General features: G+C 26.5%; 1 protein-coding gene across 1 annotated transcript; it reads left to right on the forward strand.

Moving 5' to 3' along the window:
• The first annotated feature begins 2331 nt into the window (after positions 1 to 2331).
• LOC131602966 (purple acid phosphatase 8-like) lies at positions 2332 to 8322 on the forward strand. Its single transcript, XM_058875193.1, has 6 exons — positions 2332 to 2631; positions 6664 to 6820; positions 7026 to 7133; positions 7232 to 7359; positions 7455 to 7651; positions 7915 to 8322. Exons 1-6 carry the CDS (start codon positions 2449 to 2451, stop codon positions 8126 to 8128), a joined length of 987 nt encoding a protein of 328 aa, XP_058731176.1. The 5' UTR covers positions 2332 to 2448; the 3' UTR covers positions 8129 to 8322.
• Positions 8323 to 11841: the final 3519 nt, after the last annotated feature.

Raw genomic sequence — 11841 nt, forward strand, 5'->3', positions numbered from 1 at the left:
GAAACACTTATTATGAGACAGAGGGAGTATTTAAGTACACTTGTCATATTTTCTTTAGAAAATAGTGTAAACCACACCTAAGGAATTGTATCTAAGTTTTCTTCTAAATCATCAAACAAATCTAATTGATTAGGTGGCTAATAGATAGAAAAAAATCAATAAAAAACCAATCCAAAAACGCACCCACAATTCAAACAGAAAACGTGCCAAAGTTTGAACTACAGCAGAGGCTAGATGTTCCACACATGCTAGAACATTAGAGTATCATATCCCATATGTGTCACTTCTTTACAAAAACAGCTTGAACATACTATGTTGATTTTCGTAATGCAACCAACTCAAAAAGAAAGAAAAAAAAATCAAAAGGTAGCAACCCTAAATCAAAAAAGAAAACTCTTAAACGATTATATGAATTAATCTATTGACAATTTTTCTATTCTATTAAGAGGTATTTCACCTTACCTTAATCAAATAAACAAAGTCCTTAATCGATTAGGTAGGAAATTAACTTCTCTAATTGATTAGTAAATACCACACTTATAGATTTCATTTGTAACACAATCAATTAAATTAAATAAGTATATCTTCACAAATTTGTCATTTATCTTCTACCTTACATTTCACTTGTACAATTCTTAATTTAGTAGCTAAAAAAACTCTGAAAATGTATTAAAAACTCTTTGGAGGAGTAAAGTAATCCGTAATTTAGGGATACTGTTTATTCTTAAGCATAATAATTTGAAGTGAAAAGGGGGGTTGAGACATGCTGATAGAGACATTACAACTAATTTCACTAAAAAAATCAATTTGACTCGTAATAAACTTGAAAAAGACTCATATAACTTGTAATTAGCTACTTTAAATTCGACTATCACATATTCGACTGTTCTAGATCCAGGTGCTTGCAATAATCAACTAACAATATAATTAGATTTTTTCTTTACCTACCTCCCTATGGGGTCACCCCCAGCGAAAATCCCATTTTACCCTGCTTCGGAAATGCATTTCCGAAATATTTTTTTTCTAAATTTTTCCAGACTAGCATTTCTGAAAAAATCTCAAAAATTGAGATTTTGACTAATTCGGAGATGCATCTCCGAAACAACAAAAAAAAATCTAAAAAAATCCCAAAAATTAATTTTAGGATATTAATTAATTCACATATCATAAATTTGATATAATTTATGAGTAATGAATAATAATAATTATATATTTTGATATAATTTATGAGTTATGAATAATAGCTATTATATATTTCTATCCTGATTCATATTTTAAAATTTAAAATAATTTTAATTAAAAAAACTAAAATAATTTCACTTATAAAATAGGTTATAATTTTTTATTTATATATTTATAATAATTGTTATATATTTATAAAAAAAATGAGTGTTTTAATTTATATATTTATATAATAATTATAATAATTATTATATATTTATAAAAATTATTATATATTTATATATTTATATAATAATTATTATATATTAATTATAAATAAATTTATATATTTATATAATAATTATAAAAATTAAAAAAATGAGTGTTTTAATTTATAATAATTATTATATATTTATATATTAATATATTAATTATTATATATTTATATATTATATATTTATATAAGTTAAAAATTATTTTTAACTTTAAAATTGTCTAGGAAATTTTGATTCACCTTGATTTTATTGATTAACCTTCATTTTATTGATTCACCTTGATTTTATACCTATTAATTGTATTGATTCACCTTGATTTTAATTTTTTAATAATTATTGAATTCTTTCGGAAGTGTATATCCGAAACATTCCAAGATCAATTTGGTCTTGGAATATTTCGGATATGCATCTCCGAAGACACCCCCTCCCAAAAAAAATGTGTTTTCGGAAATGCATCTCCGAAAACCCAAAAAAGGGGTGTTTTCGGAAATGCATCTCCGAAAACACATTTTTTTTCGTGTTTTCGGAAGTGCATTTCCGAAATAAGACAAATTTTGAAAAAAAGTATTTCGGAAATGCATGTCCGAAGTGAGGGTATTATAGGTTTTTCACCGGAGGTGATCTAGAAAAGAGGGAGGTAGGGAAAGAAATTTCCAATAATTATGTTGAAATATGATTTAACGTATATAACAATGGTGCATTATGTTGATTTTTATAATAATATATGCTATCCTGATTTAGTGGTTTATTTTCTTTAATTATTTCTAAGATATAGATTGATTTGATGCCACTTTATTGAAAAAACATATATCATGGACCCCATCCACGTGGATAATGAATGATTGGCCTATAGCCCTTATCGCCACTCCATATTATGCTAATAGTTTGAATCCTACACTCATCTAATTGTTTCCTCTTGAAGTCATATATATTAAAGATCACTAATTAAGTGTACACACTCTCAAATTAAATCCCTCAAAATCTTTCTTTCTGCATATATAAATTTTTTCTGATGGAACTCATCGTGCTCATTCTAGCTGTATTCATAGTTATTATAACCCAGTGTTTAGTTTCTTCTTCAGCAGAGTTTCAATTGTTTGAGCATGCACCTAAATCAGATGGGTCTCTAAGCTTCTTGGTAATTGGAGATTGGGGAAGAAGAGGAGCTTACAACCAATCTCAAGTTGCATTTCAGGTATTGTTTGGAGGATTATTTGGCAAGCTTAATTAATTAATTAATTAATTAATTAATCATACACAGGATCTTTATCATTTTACAGCTAGTTATTACTACCTCCGTTCCTTTTTATAAGAGACAATTCACTTTTTAGGTTCATTGAATAATCAATATATCTAGTCTATAAATAGACCAAATACATTAGTTATTGAATGAACCTAAAAAATGAATTTTCTCTTATAAAAAGGAACGGAGGTAGTATTAAAATTATTATAACCAGTACTCTCTCTTTCTGATTTTAGTTATTAAAAAAAGACACATTTATCAACAAATTTATAATAATAATAATAATAATAATAACAATAATAATAATAATAATAATAATAATAATAATAAAGAACCAAAAACATATACCAAAACATCTATTCTAGGTCATCATCATGAGTGAATTTTTTTATTGTGAATTGAGAAGGCATGGGTGACGAGTTGCAATATATATATATATATATATATATATATATATATATATATATATATATATATATATATATATATATATATATATATATATATATATATATATATATATATATATATATATATATATATATATATATATATATATATATATATATATATATATATATATATATTCTAATTTTTACTTATATTTTAATTACTGTACTTTTATTATTTCTTTAAATTAACATGGATATAGAAAATCGGGAGGATTAATAATATTCAAGAAACCAGCAGCTCAAGATCACTGTTTCTATTGCTTAAAAAAGTTACTTTTAAATTTTAAAATAAACTAAAGACTCATTTTATTCCGTAAAAATCTGTAACATTCAGTTTATTTTCTAATTAAGATTAAAAGAAATTTTTATTTTAGAAAAAATAATTTTATATTCTTTTTTATTTTACTAGATTGATTAAGAATATAAAGTGAGAAAAAAAAATACCTTAATCTTCAAAAACAAAAAGATAACTATTTAGTAGTTTTATTAAAGAGGAAAAAAAATATGGACAAAACTTATGTACAATTCTTTAGGTGTGGTTCTTACTATTTTCTAATGAAAATATAACAAGTCTATAATTTTCTTTTACACGTATGCAAATTTCTCCTATTTTTACTCACTAAATGATATTTAAGTATCTTTGTCATATTTTTATTAGAAAATAGTAAGAATCACACCTAAAGAATTGTACCTAAGTTTTGTCCAAAAAATATAACCAGCTTATGAATTATTAGGAATGATATTATTTTTAGAAATGATGTGTGGTATGTTACATGGCATGAGACTCTAAGGCTTTGGTTTGGAGATGGTCATATTTAGAAAAAATTATTTGTTCTAATTATACTTTTTATGAATTTAATAAAAATTATATATATATATATATATATATATATATATATATATATATATATATATATATATATATATATATATATATATATATATATATATATATATATATATATATATATAAATTAAATATATTTTCAAAAATATATACTTAAATATTATTAAATAAATAGTTTCAAGTATTATTTTCATTGTCTGTCCTTTTTTATTTCATAATTTGAGAAGATTAGTTTTTATAATAAAGAATCATTTTGGTCTTAAAAAAATATGAAACATATGGTTTAGAATTTAATTTTCGAAGTTAAAATTTATTTATAATTTTTATAATATATTAATATAAATAAGTTGTTGATATTTATAAAATAATAATTTAAAAAAATTATAAAATATTTGTTCTTTATTTACGCATATACCATTTCCTAAATTTTCTTTAATTTTTTATTTTGTTAATAATATACTATTTATAAATTTTTTAAAATTGAAAATTCTTTTGAAATATATATATATATATATATATATATATATATATATATATATATATATATATATATATATATATATATATATATATATATATATATATATATATATATATATATTGAGAATGAGTGAGTTATATGAGAATGTGAGAATGAATCTGAACTATTAGATTTTAAAATAAATGGTGGATATCATATGTCTTTCTTCACGAAACCACTTCTCCTTCTATCCACCTCAATATTCAGAATGCTATCTTTGTTCAGACTTCTTCTTTCTCCGAACTTCATATTTGGCTCTGTAGCAAACATTGAGTTCCTCTGGAATCTAGGGATGTTGGAGAAAATCTTTCTTCCGTCTAGGAACACGTTATCAAGTTTCGTCACAAGTATCCTATCATCTTCTACATTGAAATGCCGTACAAAACCGTACCTCCTTCCTTTCTTATCCTTCTTTGACGGAATAACTACTTTATCATTATCCTCAACTCCTTGAACTCATGATATAAATCCCTAGTGCTCCACTTATTATCAAACTTGGTAAAGAAGAACGATGATGGTCCTCCCTTATTTTTACTCCCTCCACTCCCTTTTGCATCCCACTTGACCCTAATTTTCATTATAAACTAAAAGATTGATTGGACACATAGAAGGTGACCTTAATGAGTTCAATTATCGTTGAATTTAATTACTACTAATATTTATCGGATTTTATTTGCTATATTTTATAATTTAATATTAGAATTTGGTTAATGGAGTGTTAAGACTGAGTTATTATATTTCACAAATTAATGTTAGAACTTGGTTAATGTTAGGTACATTATTGATTAATGAAGTAGTAAATTAGGTTAATGCATTATAAGTAAAATATAATATTTATAACATATATATTTGTGTGTATAATACAATAATAAAATTGGTTAACGACAAACCTTATATTTATATTACAAAAATAATCACTACAAAAAAAAAAAGACTCATTAGTGACGTGATTTCCACGCCACAAGATGATGTTATTGGCCAACGAATATTTTCATTTATTGCTTTTACTGAGTCAAGTCAGAACCAAGTCAAGTCAATGTCAGCCTTTTTCTTTCAAAAACATTGCGACGTGGATCCCACGACACAACAGAATATTTCAAAATTTCAAAAATCCCTCCATCAGATTGTTTGAGTTTTTATTATTTTAAAATTAATTTAAATGTAACGACGTTAAGTCCACGTCGCAAATATATTTTTTTTAAAAAAAAACTTAGACTCCCACCATCTTTACGTTATCTTCAATATTTTATTAATAAAAGTGTTAGTGACGTGCTAGTCACATCGCAACTACCATTTTTTAGCCACATGAGAACCACGTTACAACTTAATGTGGCTGGGGACCATATTTTTTGTAGTGAATTTAAAAAAAATATTTTTATAAATGTCAATTTTTTTATTTAAGAAAATTGAAGAAAAAAATACTATTCATAGTATAAATACAATAAAAAATGCTTGGGTATAAGTATTGATGTAAAAAGTGGTGTCAAAATTATTATTAAAGAAAAAATTAAACATGATTGTGGTCCTCCTAAAGATATCTCATATTTCACTTTAATTCCATCAATTTTTTTTTAAAGAAAGGTCTTCCTAAAAAATTTCATTCGAACTTTTGATTCTTCTTATAATTTAGCGACAATTTTTATAATTTAGTGAAAAAATTAACGACAGTTTCTATTTAACGACTGAAATAACAACGTTGTAGTAAAAGAGAAAAAAAAATATGGATGAAATATAAAAAAAATCATTATTCAAAGATTTTTTTTAGAAAAACTAAAAAGTGAAATTAAATTATTTATACAGACAGAAAAATATATATTAAAAAAATTCACATAACTGCAATCCACTTTGTTAGAGATAATTGAATGCATCTCAACTAAGTGGGATCTTTTCCTAGCCCATCTAGAACACCTCCATAAAAAAGATTTAAAAAGATTAAATATTTGGCAAACATAATATCCGTTTTAGTGATTATTGGAATCATATAATCCCTTTTCTCATAGTATGCTGACCCACTATGTCTATGTTTGTCGCGTTCGTGTGTATCATTGATGAAGAATCCGAAGCCAATATGGGACATGATGTTCAATTTCCGTTCGTCTTTTTCTTTTCTTTTCTTGGCCGTAATAATTCAATCTAGAACTAAATGCATTAAGTTTTACTAGTAGATGGGTGTTATTGGAGAGAAATTGGATATCGATTTTGTAATTTCCACCGGCGACAATTTTTATGACAATGGCTTGAATGGCATAGATGATACATCTTTTGATCATTCATTCACCAAAATCTACACTGCTCCTAGCTTGCAGAAGCAATGGTACAATGGTAAGACTTTATATTCATCAAAATAATTTTAACTTTTCTAATAATAGATTGATAAATAATTGTCAAAATATTATCATATATTTAGCCGTGTCCGTGTCTTATATTTTTTATATCACTTATGTCTGGAGGTCCATATCGTGTTCCGAGATCATTGTTGGATTTCATGCGCTCATTGTAATTTTTTACTATATATTTTGTTATGCAGTTCTAGGAAACCATGACTATAGAGGTGATGTTGAGGCACAGTTAAGTCCTGTTCTCACAGATCTTGACAATAGATGGTTTTGCTCGAGATCCTATGTTGTTAATGCAGGTGTAAACAATTTTGATATTTTTCCTCATATCATCTATAGATAGAGAGGTTCACACGTAACATGTCAATTCTAATGAATATGTTGTTTTCTACATCAGAATTTGTAGAATTTTTCTTTGTAGATACCACTCCGTTTGTGGAAAAATACTTCACAGAACCTTTGGACCATGTTTATGATTGGAGCGGCATATGGCCTAGAAAACAATACATTTCCAACCTCCTCAAGGTTCACAACACTTATCATTCATATTAGGCAAAACTAACCTTTACATTTTCATGATATTTTAATTGGTGAATTATGTAAATTGGTGTTCAATATAGGATGTGGATTTGGCTCTAAAAGAATCAAATGCAAAGTGGAAGATTGTGGTGGGTCACCATACAATTAGAAGTGCTGGCCATCATGGTGATACAGAAGAGCTTGTAAACCAACTTCTACCAATTCTTGAGGCAAACAATATTAATCTTTTCATAAATGGACATGATCATTGCCTACAACATATAAGCAGTCTTAACAGGTTTGTTTAAATTGATAATTCTATGAAACCAATGAGAATTACGTAATTGAATAGAGTGTGCTCTTCTTAAGGTCCTGAGTTCAAATCCCGATAGATGCTATCAATCTTTATGTTGGGCCAGTCCATCAGGACCTAAAACAAATCTCAGAACCCTCGCTAGTGGACGGTGGGATTGGCCCCTCTTGAATTAGTCGGTCGCAAGGCCGAATACCAAGATTTAAAAAATAAAAAAAACTGAACATTGAATTTCATTCCCATTTCAGTCCGATTCAGTTTTTGACTAGTGGTGGAGGGTCAAAGGCATGGGGAGGTGATGTGAGTTGGTGGAAAGAAGAAGAGATGCAATTCTATTATGATGGACAAGGATTCATGTCTGTGCATGTAATTGAAACTGAACTCAATATAGCATTCTATGATGTGTTTGGCAATGTTTTACACAAATGGAATACGTCCAAGCAGCTTCATTCAACCTTGTAAATAAATGTGTTGAAAAGGGAATAATTGAACCGTGGCAGGAGTCTCCAAAGAGTCATACATGTACTTTTAAAACAAATCTATCAAAAGGTTGAAATGCATTCACCTTTCAAAATTCACTTAGCATAATTGCAACATAATTCGTGTAGTGTAATTGTGTATGCTAGTTGTTTAACTCATAAGTGCTTGTGTGTTTTCCTTTTTTTTTAGGTAACAACTTTTCTATCCATGGTAACAACTCAAATTATCAATCTCTCTTTTTTTTAGTTAAATCAAATGTAAATTATGCTTATTTTAGCAATGTATTAGACATACATAATAAATATATTTGCAATGTAGATAATAAATATAGCATTGGATTCTCTCTTCCTTTATAAAATTAAGCAATGTGAGACTTATGTGAGGGTCATTTCATTTAAAATTGCCTTAGTAATTGCAGGGGACCAAAATCCTCAAAAAACAAAAATATAGGGTCTAAAATTCTGAATTTTAAAATAGGGGGACCAAAACCCAAAAAATAGTTAATAGAGGGACTAAAATTGCAATTAAGCCTTATTTTTTTTAATTTCACAATTTGATTTACTACATAATTTATAAAATTTTCAATTATTATTAAAGAGGTCGACAATTTTTTTTATAAAAAAAAGCATAATAGAACTTCAACATATCTAAAGTCCAAACAACTCAAAAAATAAAATAAATAAAGATCAATTACAACAAAAAAATAAAAAAATAAACTCATGCACAATTAAAAAAAAGTATCAAAATAAATAAATAAACAATACATATCATCAGAATCCTATTTAAAAATCAACTACTTAAAGAACCCAATTAAAAATTTACACAAGATAAACAATGATAACAATTACACTGCATAAAATATCACAATGCGTGAAATAATAGTGCATAAAATATTAACACATGCCTTTCTCACTATTTACATCATATAGACTCTTATATTGACCGATTCTTTAATAGTTAAATCCTACGTATACACTATTAAATCCTTCCTTTTCTTAAAATCAACACCCGTTTCTAAAGAACAAATGTGAGCTAATGTATTAATAACTTAATAATTTTGCATGCCATACAATTGCTCTTTTATTTCAAACTTTTACAATCAACACATATATTAGAAAATTATAGAAAGTAGAATAATTTATAATAAAATTCAATCAACATAATTCTAAGAAAAGAGTGTTATTTTTTATAGTTAAAGTTGTTGTAATTTTAAGTAAAAAAAAAAATTAATAAAAAATTCTGGACAAAATCCAACTTGGCTCGCTTTAGTAAGCGGGTTAGGCAGGGCAGACCAACTTAAAGTATCGTTTTGTTACCTCTACCCTCAACTAACTCAGGCCCCCAGTACATGCACCCACACCCTCCAAAACAACATCTTAATACAAGAGCAAAAGAGAACAACAAAAATCAAATGTAAGTTTAATGTACTTTTGACTGAAGCATCTTAAGAAAAACTAAAATCTTATATATAATTTTAAATTCTCTCTTTCTTCACAAAACTAAGCGATATGAGACTTTTTCAACATATACATGAACTTCTCCTTAAATTACACCATAGAAAAAAAATTCATTCTTCAAATGGTTTTTTATTTGTTTAATAACTGGGCCAATTTGTCAAAAAAATAAATTATGATAGAGCTATTTTTTCTGTTTACTAAAGACAAAGCCAGTGGTGGCAGTATTATAAGTATAAAAACAAAAAGAGTGAGGCTCCAGCCAGAGAAACGCCGGCACAAAAATCATATTGGTTCTCACTTATATTATTTTTAGACAAAATATTCATTTTCTACCTTTAACTATGTTTTTAAATTTAGATTAGTCTCTCAATTTTTTTTCGTGTTATTTTTATTTTAGTTATTTTTGTATAATTAGAGAAATTTTAAAATTTTCCATTGTTAATTAGATAAAAAAATAACTAAAATAAAACAATTTTAAAGTAAAAATGACGAAAATGACACCAAAAAAATTAAACTACCAATCCGAACCTAAAAATATAGCTAGGGAACGAAAATGAAGATTTTGGCTTATTTTTATTAGTGTTATGTTATTTTTATTTTCTTAGATAAATAATTAGACAAGTTGGGTTTTAAATCTTACCAGAGTTACAGAAAATTATAATGCAACTTGGGTTTTTTATATATGATACACCTATAAACTTTTCTTATCAGCGACATAATTCAAATTAATGTCATTTAAATTTTGAATTGAATTCTTATCAATTCAACTTACGTTGGCAGAATTATGTTATTCTTATCAAATAATAAAAGTGTAGATTCAAGAACCAAGCAAATTATTATTATTCAATAAAAAGAATAACCAATTAAAAATGTATGGGTCTGTCGCCACATATATGGATAATATAAAAAAACAATCATGTGACCAAAAAATAGTGACCAAAAAATAGTGTCTAATTGCATCCATGTGTCGGTGTGTTATTGGTGTCATATTAATTTTAACAATTTGATTTTAAATACAAACTTTTAAATTTAATATCAAAATTGAGTTTGTTTATCATGTACTCTTCTTTATTATTTGGATTAAAGAGGTATTATTATATTATTTGAAATTCGAAGATTTGAAAGTTATTTTCTTGCGGGATTAAAAGATATGTCAAGAGAGCATCTAAGTTATTTTTTTTAACAGAGGAAGATAACTTTAAATAAAAAACATCTACATCGTGAGTCTATTGGTTAGAAAAATCATATTTTCCGGTCAACAAATTGACATAGCTAGTGGAACCAAGTTACAAATAACTTACTTAATAGTAAAATGACTAATCATAATCAACCTCTAAGATGAACTAATATCTCTCTTAATCAAAATAATTAATTGTCAAAATAATTATTCAAGTGCAAATGATCGGAAGGACGTTAACATACCTCCTAGAACGGATCAAGTACCCCGTGTAGCTTTATCTTCAAACCCGTAAAATGTCATATTAACAATTGGTTAGAAAAATCAATTCAGGTCAAATGGATCGAGGTTAGAATCGTGAACGTAATCACTTTTTTTATAAGCATTTCAAGTACTATCAATATGTCTTAGAGTTGGAACGCAGAAATACCTAGAATAATTCAGCCTTTTATCAAATTTGCGTAAGATCGACGATAACTCGGATGTATACGTAGCAAAGAATGTATGAAATTTTAGTGAAGATGATATGCTTATCAAATGTATTTTTTTGAATCCAGAATGTTCAATTTATAGACTAAAATGGTGTTGTTTCATAAGGTTGCGACCCTTGATGAAACACACACTTTCAGCAACACTTTTGCTAAATGTTGCATTGTTTTGCCTACAACTAGGACTGTTCATGGTTCAGTTCTGTAAGAAAACTGAACCGAACCATTATATAAAGTCATCCGAACTGAACTGAACTGTTTCAATTTTTTAGAACCAAACTGAACCAAAGGTTTTGGTTTGGTATAACGGTTCTTAATTTCGAACCATACCAAACCATTTGAAGATAAATTTTTTCAAACTAAACAATTTGTTAAAGAACCAAGCCATTATATTTAGTTTAAAAAAAAAAGACTTTTTTTGTTTTCCGTAAAAAAATGACTTTTTTTATTTTAGAAAAAAACCAAATTTTTGTATTTTTGGGATAAATCAAGTTTTTTTCTTTCATTTTGTGAATGGCATATTTATTGGTTATTTAATCAACTGTTATTCAAAAAATTGATCTTACTGTATTT

Source organism: Vicia villosa, linkage group LG5 (genome assembly GCF_029867415.1).
Source record: "Vicia villosa cultivar HV-30 ecotype Madison, WI linkage group LG5, Vvil1.0, whole genome shotgun sequence".
Lineage (NCBI taxonomy): Eukaryota > Viridiplantae > Streptophyta > Magnoliopsida > Fabales > Fabaceae > Vicia > Vicia villosa.